We start from the raw sequence: 12087 nt of genomic DNA, 5'->3' as shown, positions 1-12087 counted from the left end.
GAGCGAGCATTGCAAGATGAGTGTTTTGGGTGTTTTCCTTTAAAATAGTTTTTTTAAGAATAGTGTTGGATGACACGAGTACGCCAACATTGCACCCCCACTCATGTGTTAGAAGTTGGTATATGTACTCGTTATCAAGTACGAAATTCGTAAATGACTTATCATAGACACGGGATGGTTCATGCCTCAATAGAACCCGAAAAGATGGATGTTTGAGATGCGCTAATGATATAATCAGCACATGGTTCAGTTCTCAATAAACATGTTCGAGCAAACTATGATAGCCGATGACATCCTAAAACTTGGGATGACATAATGATACAAAAGCCGTATTTTTAGAAACCAAGATGATGAGATGAGATGCAACACCGCATCTAAGTTTGATGAGTGAGATAATCAACCATTTTGAATTAAGAATCAAGCCTAACGTGCATTCATTCAACATGATTCACATGGTAAAGTTTGACATGCTGCAAGTAATATTCTTATGGGAGATCTTTCATCCCACCCAAGTTCAATTTTTCGGATAAAATTCAACTATCACTAAGATTCAACTATGTCTCTTGACGATGCTGTACCGAAATGATTTAAGGATTCACCAACTAAACTATAATGTTTTGGATAACTAACCTCTAAATAACAGCGGGTCTTCCTACACATGCATTAGACAAAACAAAAACATTGACAATAGAATTTTCGAATAAGGAACCATTTTATCCTATTCCACTTGGATCACGTGTGCTCCCGACTTACATAAATTCAACACACTAGATATTAGAGAATATATTATTTCCACTCAACACACATTAGCCATCAAAATTACATTTAAGTATCATAAAAGTTGTGTCTGATTGATCATACGGATGTAGTTAATATATCACATGATTATTAGATGAAAATGACAAAATTTAACTTTGGTGGAATAAAATACCAGAAAAAATTATATAAACATTAATTTAAAAAGAAAAAGAAAAAAAAGAAAAAAAAAAAAAAAAAAAAAGAAAAAAGAAAAAAGAAAAAAGAACCAATGATTTAAGATTTAAAAAGAAAAATATACTTCCCATTTAAGCTCAAAGATAAAGGGTGCTTTTTTAAGAACATGATAAGACCTTAGCAATTATATTTATTTATATATAAATAAAGATAATAACTTAATAAATAATGATGTGATTTCTTCAATCATAAAAGGAGACATTATAATTGAAAGGAATGGGAAAAGGCATAATGTAGTGACAAAAATCATCAAAACAAAATTAAAAAGACGAAAAAAGAAATAAAATTTATATGATATTTGATTAATAAAAATAATTTCAAGAAATAAAAAAAAAATACACTCACACAAGTATAATTTTTAAATAATAAAAATTAAGTTATTATCCGACCAAATTTAAATAATTATTAAACAAAATCTTATATTTTAATGTCATTAGATTGTTAGGGTTAGGGTTGTGTGTGTCATGCTTTATGTTTATTCTTTTAACTTTGATTTTTAAATATATAGACTTTGTTATTATAATTATTGGATTTGATGCTAAAAGGTTTTCATTGGAAATCTTTCTCAAATAATGATATATTTTGGTGCGAATAAAGTTATAATGAATTTATACGACGAGTATTAAATATTTGAGAAGGTTAAAGTTTACAACTTTACCAATAGCTAAACACTTTTTTTTTTTTTTTTTTTTAAAATAGATTTTTTATAATTCGTTAAGCCATCAGGTACATCAACATAAAATGTACATCATGCATCAAAATACAAATCTCATACATATAATATGCATCACTGCTCAAACATCATACTCATACATCATCATGCTCGTAAACAACTGTAAATCATATAATTCCTAGTCTATCTTATAGTAAAGCCACTCACTTGGTTGATTTTAGTCGAAGTACTCCCTAATTAGCTAAACCTATGTTCTCGTTCCTTGAGAGCTGCTTCAAACGTTGTCAAGATTTGTTTTCTATCACACTGTTCGTCACATTCCGTTAGTATTAACAATTAAATTAAAAATTAATTAATAAACGTAAAATATGTCTCTAAAATGACCTCAATTACCGTAATTGGGGACGAAAATCGGTCTGAAAGGGTCGAAACGGTGAAAATCAGGTCGAAAACTAAGAGGCCGAGCCGAAACCGCCGAAAAACCGCGGGAGGGAGGCTGTGAGCCGTTTGTTCAAATTCTTAATTTGATTGGTTACAATTTTGTTCAAATTCTTAATTTGATTGGTTACAATTTTGTTCAAATTCTTAATTTGATTGGTTACAATTTTGTTCAAATTCTTATACTTGAAAATAAAACAATACCCTCATAAGCAAAATATAAACACAGTACAATTACAATTTTCAAAACAGCATCTACAATTATTTCGTTTAATAAAATAATATTATTTAATTTATTTTAAAAGGATTCTTATTATAAATCAAACTAAAAATCACTGAGGTTTTATTTTCCAAAATAATCTTCATATTTATTTAGCTTGATCTCATATATCCGATCATAAAATGTATAAAAAATAACTAATTAAAAATGTGTAAAAGAATAACTAATTAAGATAGAAATGTTACCCCTCAATTTTTAGAAATAGTTTGAGAACTTATTATATTCTCACAAATATGAAAATATATATATATATATATATATATATATATATATATATATATATAAATAGAAGATAAAAATGCTAATTCGGTTCCAAATTCTCCGTGCTTCCTCCAACATTTGTTTTAATTTATAAAAATGGTGACCATTTATGTAATGGATGAAGAACTCTATAAAATTAGATATTTGTTGATTATTAAAGTGCGGATACAGGTGTTAAAATGAAAAATCAAATATTTTGGAGAATTATGAAGAGGGGATAAGAAGAGATTTTTAGTAAAACCCTAAAAAAATAGCTTTAATTTTTCGTTTATAAATATGAAGAAATAAAAAAAAAAAAAAATAGCTAAATGTAAATTGTGGCGAACACAATAGACCCACAATTTTAATATTCCCTTAAAACAGGACCTTAATCAAATTATTGAGTTGTTAAAAATTAATTTAAAAAGAAAGTCTTAATTTTATCTTTAATAATTTTCAAAATAGATTCAAAATTGAAAGTTGATTAAACCTAAATTTTAATTTTACAGGTAATATATTGATTAACAAATTTTAAAGATATTATGAATTGTTGACATAAAAGACATTTACATAATATAGAATTAAACATTGTCATTTTAAATTTAAGAGAATAACATCATTTAATTTATTTGGTGCGAAATTAAGAACGGGATGAATAACCTAAACTTAGTCATGTCAATAGAATGTTCAAATATCTAACAAAGAATTCCAAAGAAAAAGAAGTCAAGAGTCATGCCCTAAACAGTCATCTCAAATGTCGAACAAAAAGAACCAACGAAAAAGAAGTCGAGAGCATGAGAGCTTATGCTCAAAGTGGACTATATCATACCACCTAAACTTAGTCATGTCAATAGAATCATCAAATGAAAGACTAAGAAAGAAAAAAAAAAGTCAAGAGTCATGAGAATTTATGCTCAAACTCAAAATACCACATAAATTTAGTCATGTCAATAGAATTATCAAATGAAGAATTAGAAAGAAAAAAAAGTCTAAGAATCATAAGAGCTTATTCAAAGTAGGAGTATGGAGAGTCATGTTCCTCTCACAAACTGAAAAAGCATAATAAAAAAAAGCTCAAAAAGTATGCTATCCCGAATAAAGCCTTCTAAGAATTTGGAATTAATTAGTTGCAAGAAATTATGTGCAGAATTAGTTAGAACTAAATACAAGATCCATATTGAATGAATGAGAAGGAAACTGAGAGAATTATGAACAGAGAACACTACAGCGAAAGGAAGATGAAGATGGAAGAAGAAGAAGCATTAAACTATTAACATATAATACAAAATGCGAATTGCTTCCTTCTCTTTCTTTCATTCTGGAACTATGAAAGAAGGAACCAGCAAAGCAGAGCAGAGGAGAGCAGTACAACAGGCACACAACCACCACTAAAACTTGCAGAAAAAGAAAGAGCAAAATCAAAACAAAAACCAAAAAGCAAAAGAAAATTTCAGTTTCTCTCTGCACTAAAAAATTTACATCTCTTTCTTTCACACACTATTACTTAAATACAGAACCAAACTATTGATATAATTTTCAGAGATTTCAGATTCTCATCCAATCCAACTATACTCGGAACAATTCAGGAACCTACCGATTGAATATCACGGAATCCTTTTCTGGACGAAGCTATTCACTAGCGCTAGGGCATTGCTGGTGTGCTTCTTCACCTTCTCCGCCTTTGCGCATACGTCCGCTTTCATCGGTCCATCGGCCACATCTTCGAATCCGTCCGTACATGTTTCCTGATCCGTAAGCGCAGCGCTCATCCACGTCTGCACGTTGCTCATTTGAAACCTGAACGACGGCACATCGACGTCGTTGATCTGGCGCATCTGGTTGAGCGAGCCGCGAATCTCGTCGACGGCGTCGTCGAAGTTCGTGAAGCAATCGTGAAGCGCGGAGGCGGCTCTGTGGTCGGCGCCGTAGTCGCCGACGTGAGACAGGTTGGATACATAAGAAGCCATTCTACGGGAGTTGGCAAGGCTGATGGTAATGGCGATGCGAGTGAGCGAGGCTGGATCCTGCTGAATGTCGTTAGCGTAGCGAGAGAGAGAAGCGTAGCAGACGTCGGGATAGAGAGTAATGACACAGCTACTACGGATAAACTCGGTACTATTGGCAGTGGCGTTGACGGAGGTCCCAGCATCAGCAGCAGCGACGGCCGGAACCTGGCGTAGGAGACAGAGAGTGGCTGCGAATAGGAGAGAGAGGATAAGAGACGATTGAGGTTTCATTGCGTTTGTTTAGAATTAAAAAATATTTGATCAAATCGCTCACAACAGAATCAGAATTAGCGATTTTCGTGCCAGAACTCGGTTCACGGGAGGGCCTTAAGTAGGCATCCAAGTACAACGGAAATTACCAATTTATCCATCATATTTGGATGTTATTACGAAACTGCCATTGATCCCTTCATCCGTCCAGAATTATATAGAAAGCCACATTTGAATTATTTATTATGATATGAATCTAAGTTTTTTTGGTTTCTTGTAAATGAATTTATTATGCATCTGACATCTTAGTTAAATGCAAACATGAGACTATGTTATAAAAAAATATATATATCATTTATAGGTAGTATTTGTCATTATGCTTAAATAATTAATGGTGTGCATGTGATTAGCCATTAATATACTTTATAAAGTAAAAAGGAAAAAAAGTTACTAACCTAAAATCAATATATTTGCCCCTATTATAGTCAACAACTCTCTTTTTTTTTTTAGTTGCCCAAATCTAGACTTGAAATTCCCCACAATGGCATGATATTATCACTTTGAGCATAAATTCTCATGGGTTTGCTTTGGGCTTCTCCAAGAGGCCTCATGCAATGGAGACAATATTCCTCACTTGTAAACCCATAAATACTAAATTAACGAAGGTAAGGCTCACTCCCAATAATTCTCAGCATTTCCGTCGGTTGGGTTGAGTACAATTCTAAGCTGAGAATATTATTGAATTTTTTTTTTAAAGTTTAATATTTTTAAAAATTTAGAAACTAAAATAAAATAAACTAATTTCTGTTAATGGAGGAAGGAATATATTTAGTGAGTCATCGGAGATTATCACCATTCTTTTTTATTTTTTATTGTACGAAAAGTATGAATGACACAAAAAATAATGTCCTTTTTTTTAGCTTTGTCTCTTGTGTTCCTAGAAACCTTCATTTATGTCTTTTGGTTCGGGTCTTGTTTTTTTTTTTTTTTTTTTTTTTTTTTTTTTTTTTTTTTTTTTTTTTTTTTTNAAATTGTATAAATTATTATCTTAAATTGGGTATGGTTGAAATTAAAATAAAAAGTATGCTTTTTGGAAAAAAAAGAATCAATAAATGAGATTTTTTTTTTCTTTTCTGAAGATAGCACATCACAAATAAAAGTGGAAATTTTGTAATTTTTTGAAAAAATAGAGATATTTTAATCTATTTACGTGAATAAATTAAAAGTTTTAATAATATAGATATTAGAGGACAAATATGAATGGAAAGAAATATAATTGAGGTGATAAATTTATATATATATATATATTGTATTAATGAGAGGGATATTTAATGTAAATATAAATATAAAATAATATGGAGAGGGAAGACAGAAGAAGAAGCCCTCTTCTTCGTTGCCATGTCTGCTCTCACATGCATAACGACAAAATCATTCTAAGTTTCAAAACAAGATAATTTATTTATGTTTTTTTTTAAATCCATTTATATCATTAAATTTAGTTTCAAATTATAAGAGTATTAAGACAAGATAAAAATCATTTATATTTGTTAAGGATAGTTGACCGTCTATTATAAGACAAATATAATATTAGAAAAAAATAGAATTTAGTAACTATGCTTTGAATTGTTTGAACAAGTTGTTATAATTTCATAAAATTCCAATTTTATCAAACTATAAAGATTATTTAGGAAGTTTTTTTTTTTTTTCCTATTTTTTATTTTTAAAAATGGTATGGGCTGTGTGTGGTCGTATGGTAATATTAAAGAATTGGAGGGGTAGAATTAAAATAAATGTTAGGTTGGGGACTAAAGAGCGAGGCCGGGGCACCCCATTATCATTTATCGCAGTCTTTTAAATGTGCGGCTCCAGCGTGGCCACGCGAGTTCGTCGGTAAGATGATGGACGGCTGTGATTGAATATTTATTATTAATCATGCGCCGCCGCTCCACTGAAGTTGAGTCTTTCATGAAAGTAATCAAATCGAGCGGCGGAGAAGTGGTCCTTCGTTGACACTCTTGTGTTTATTAATTTCCGTTAATTGTCCACTGCTGTGAAGCGTGCTACCTTTTCGCACGTGTTGGGTCCCACCTATTTAATGCATTCCCTCACCAAAAAAAAAAAAAAAAAAAAAAAAAAAAAAAAAAAANATATATTTTCTTATATTTTTGCAAAAAAATGATTTTAACTCTATATTCCAAATGCTTCTATAAATATAAAATTGCTATAAGGATAACTACTAATAACTAATAGTATAAAACACTTTTGATCAGTTGTGGTGGTTGGCGAAGTAGTCTTTGGTGGGGAGGTGACGACAAACAACAAAGAAATTCAGTGGTCACACGACAATCGATAATAGTTGGCAATGGTATCTATCAATAGTGATTGCCAACAACGGTGGTTAACAATTGTAGATAGTAGTGAATTTGACTTTGTCGAAGTAGAGCGCTACATTTAGATGAGGATGGAAATCAACAATGAATGGATCATAGAATTAAGTTGTAACGATAACGATGATCGCAAACAAACCGTGCAAGAGAGATGAGTTGAGATGGGTTGAGACGCAAATGATCAATGCAGTAGAGTCGCTTCCTTGAAACTAAATGTGAAACCAAAGCTACCTGAGTTAAACATGAAACTAAAGCTACACCACGAGCTTTCATACCATAACATCTTTTGAGTAACATACGTGGAAAATAATTTAATATATAGAACTAAATGAATGGAATATTAGTGTAATGTACGTAAATTTCTTTTTATATATAAAAAAAAAAATAGTGCATCCAACTTTTTTTGTTTTTAAATATAGGATAAGAACAATGAAGTAAACAAAAATTATATCTGATTCTTTAATTATAGTAATATAAATATGTTATTTAAAAAAAAATAAAAATGGTAACTTTTGATGGAACTTTTTTAATGATATGAACATTATCCCACTTCAAATATATACTTTTATATTTTAAATCTCTATGAATCTAGACTAAACTCTACAAAATGGAACATTTTATTTCTTGGATACAAAGCCAAAGATTGCTTGGAGGCTCAAATTGACCATCTTATGAGAAAAAGGAAGAGAAATGGAGTAGATAAAGCAATGGAGATGCATTATAATTCCATGGTTCATGGACAAACATGGCGCCGTAATTGTCTCAAATTAAGATTAAAGATTGGATAACAACCAAACACAAACATTAAGTAACGTTACATCCCATCCTTTACTTTACTTTCTAAAAGCTTTTCCAATCAATTTGTTTCAGCTTCTCTCTTCTTCCTCAAGTTAATTAAGGAACATTGAATTTATAATTTTCTTCTCAGCTTTTTTGGTCCATGATACGTGAACCATTTTTAATTTAATAAAAAAAAAATATATATATTTCTTACCTTCCTTCAAAGTTAATTCAAACCTCAAAAAAATTTAAACATATTAATTAGGTTTCCAATAGTTTCGTCAGCGTTATCAATAATCACAAATCTTGTTTTAAACCGAGTACAATTTCCCTCCTTAATTAAAGGGATTTTCACTTTTTTGTTTTGTTTTTGTTATGATATAAATATTTGTTGGGTAAGAAAAGAAGACATGGAATTATAATTATTTTTAGGAAAACATTAAAGAAGAAGGTTAATGAGGTATGATAATAATAATAATAAGAATAATGAGAATGCATGGAAAAATGGTAACGTAAACACATGATGGTCTGAATAAAGAGGCAGCACCCCATCTCAACTCCGTGAATAAGGGAAAAAGAAATTGCAATAATCCACATTTTGACTTTCTTTTTCTTTGGAGAAACAATTTCAAACAACAAACCATATGCCATTTGATTCAATCACTAATCACTAATGCTCTCCATGTTCTTGCAATCAATACTCTCAAACTGGGTCAAAATATTGCAGATTTGGGTTCTTTTAACTTTATTTAGCTCTTCAAATTCACCATTTTTTTTAAAATTTTATTTTAAATTCTTGTATTCGAAAAGTAATTAGTTGTTAATTATGAAAAGTTAGTCGGGTTCGTTTGTATGCTTCATCCAATCAAAAGGGAGGTAAAAGAGAGTTGGTGTTTGATGAGAATTATTGGAAGAAATCGGCACCATATGTAGCTTTTAATTTTACTTTGTTTGATATCTAGAAGAAATTGTTCGAGTACATGCATATTTTCGATTCTACATCCAATGGTTAACTAGACAACAATTATATTGTAGCGGTTTTATTGAATACATTCCTATACTTATGAGGGAGCGTTCTATCTAATTCCTTGCACTCATCTGATTTGGTTTTTGAAAAGTAAGCCTATAAATATTATTATCACCTATTTTGGAGGACTTAATCATACTTGTTGGTTGAAACTAAAATAAAAAAGAATTACTAAGAATTTTTAAATACGAAAATAGAATTAAAATAATGAAAATGGTAATTATAAATAATTAAAGAAAATTACTTGCAAATTAATTGAATTGAATTGTGTTTCTCATTTAATTAAAATTTAAGTCTATTCTGGATGCATTTTATTGGGCCTGGCCCATATATGTTCAGGCCTTTCGGCACGAAATGACCCGTATTATTATCTATTTAATTGCGTACAGTTTGCCTAATAAAATTGATTTCTTCTCTCACTTTTTTATTTTTTTATTTTTTTAATTTGAATAAAATAGGGGCCAGATAAATGGCTAACCTAACTATTGTTCAAGGTTTGCTGAATCCACCGCACTTAAATGGTGGTGAGAGTTCTCTTATTTATAATCATGCTGAATCCACCGCACTTAAATGGTGGTGAGAGTTCTCTTATTTATAATCATTTACAGAATACAGAAATATAGTAAATTACAAATAATATGGAAATAGCTAAAAAGGAAAGAATAATAAATGAATACAATATATTTGCCTTTAATAAAATGGCAAATATCTAGATATTTGCCTTATAATGAACGGTCAACTATCTTAACATATTTATTATAAATAATTGTTTATTATTTATAATAATTCACTTATATATAGTTGTATTATGTATAGTTACCACCAAAGTTATGAATAACCTAACAATTCACCCATCTAATTGATACAATGAATTAAGAATTTTAATTTCGCTACCCCAACACATTTTGTCAACATTTTGGATTCTTTACGACATCTATCGTCTCCAAATACATGTCACTTTCTTCTGCTAATCTGTGACCGAATGATGTTGTCTTCTAATGTGCTTTGTTTTTTAATGATATACTATGTTCTTCACTAATTGTATGACACCCTAACTAGCTATATAAAAAATCTTCTCACGTTACTTCTTGCCTAGTTCTTCTAAATAGTCCGTCATCCATATCATCTTTTGTCCAGTTTAGCTATTGCTACATACTCAGCCTTAGTAAATAAAAGGGCAACACAATTCTAAAACCTAGACATCTAACTCACCTCAGCATTCATGGCTTGCTCCCACTCGGTTGAATCCTCCACTTGTAAATCATAAATGAATGTGATGTAGAACTTGGACCCACCAAGTGATGAAACTGTAGATAGTCCCCAAACTTCTGTATAGATCATTTTAAACCATTCTTTGTTCGGTTCTCTGACAACTTTTGTGAAGCTAACTCGTTTATGTTTGCCCATAACATATCTCGAGAAAAACACTCATATCAACAGATTTCAAGCCTTTTAAAACTACTTTCACAACCAATATTTTCATTCATTTAGTACTCATATGTCTAAGTCTATTGTGCCATAGACTTTAACTAGAAACACTCTAAGCAACAACAACCATGTTTATACACCTTGTTGGGAGAGAAATGAAAATATGCACCTGAATCACAAATTGAGGGTTTAATTGGGCTAGCCACACTAAGAATTAGAGCATCCCTACTATCTTCTACGAAATTTATAGAATCGTTATCATCTCTGGATTTGTGATTCTACTTTTTTGGTTTTGTACAATCTGTTCGAAATTGTCCAACTTCTCCACAATTCCAATATGTTACATTTGGTTTGTTTGGACATTTTTCCGGTTTTTTGATTTTGACTGACCGTGTTTGTTTGGACCATTTGAGTTACTTCTTCTCCTTCTGTCAAGATTGAGAGTATTGCCATATGAATCCCAAAGTTATCGTTTGCAATTACTTTCACTGAGAACAATATCTCGAACTTCATCAAACTTCAATTTCTCAAATTCTCAAATCCTGGAAACGGTTGATCTCAAAAACAAAAGTATCCCAAGACTCGGGTAAAAATATCAAAATCAATGCTTTAATTTCATTTTCGAAATTAGTTTTCACCGCAATCAGTTGACTTACAATCATACTGAATTCATTTATATGATTTGCGCTAGATCCATCTTCAAACATTTGTGCATTGAACAATATACGCATCAAATACACCTGATTCATAGCTAACGATTTTTCGCGCATCTTCACATTACATTTAATAAATACGATGTTATCGCCTTGATAATGTTGAACGCCACGTTTCTGGACAGCGTCAACGGATCAATCATTGAGATGTTATCCTCGAGTTCCACTGTTCAATGGTCATGGTATCCGACTTCACCTTAGTAGACAAGGGTTCATGATGATTTTTCTAGTACAAATAGTCTTCAATTTGCATCTTTTAGAAACCGAAATTAGATTCATCAAACTTCTCAATTCCAACTTTTTAGTTTTCTATCTTCATAGATCGTGGTGAATCTCGCATATCTTTGATATTAGTTTTTAGGATCATACAACAAATCACACTCAATTTAGATGAAGACAAAGAACAAGAGAGCGAAAATACAAGAAAAAATATTTGTTAAAAGTTTGTATAGATTACTTCAAAGTATGTACAGTAATAAAGAATATAGAGAAATAAAATACTAGTAGAATTTATAACCTAACAATATAAAAGTGTATATATATATATATAAACCCTAAAGTCTTAATTTGCTAAACATTGAACAATTGACTTTAAGAAATAGAAACTAATTAGAGTTGGTGTTCAATTTATTGAAGGAAGAGAGTTGAATCAAGTTGTAACATTACATGTTAGGATTAATTGAAACGTATTTCATTTTAAAGACAGATAGAGCGATGTGTGGCGCGGTCTGTACAGCAATGTCGGCGAAGGAGGATGGTGGTGGATGACTCTTGAGTGTTTGCGGCAACTGTGCGGTGGACTGTTAGGGCTGGGCGACAATGGCAATCGTCACCTACCACAGGTCGCGGAATGGGCAGATGGGAGCAATGACGCCAGTCGGTGGCTCGGCTTGTCGGTCTTTGGCATGAGGC

At 31.1% G+C, this 12087-nt stretch overlaps 1 protein-coding gene across 1 annotated transcript; it reads right to left on the bottom strand.

Moving 5' to 3' along the window:
* Window positions 1–3863: 3863 nt before the first annotated feature.
* Window positions 3864–4943, bottom strand: LOC111794694 (21 kDa protein-like). The gene has a single exon (XM_023676807.1). The coding sequence runs from the start codon at window positions 4859–4861 to the stop codon at window positions 4229–4231; it is 633 nt and encodes a 210-aa protein (XP_023532575.1). The 5' UTR covers window positions 4862–4943; the 3' UTR covers window positions 3864–4228.
* Window positions 4944–12087: the final 7144 nt, after the last annotated feature.

The sequence above is a fragment of the Cucurbita pepo genome, chromosome LG01 (genome assembly GCF_002806865.2).
Source record: "Cucurbita pepo subsp. pepo cultivar mu-cu-16 chromosome LG01, ASM280686v2, whole genome shotgun sequence".
Lineage (NCBI taxonomy): Eukaryota > Viridiplantae > Streptophyta > Magnoliopsida > Cucurbitales > Cucurbitaceae > Cucurbita > Cucurbita pepo.
The sequence above is the reverse complement of the archived record's forward strand: the minus strand, read 5'-3'. Positions and strand labels throughout refer to the sequence as shown.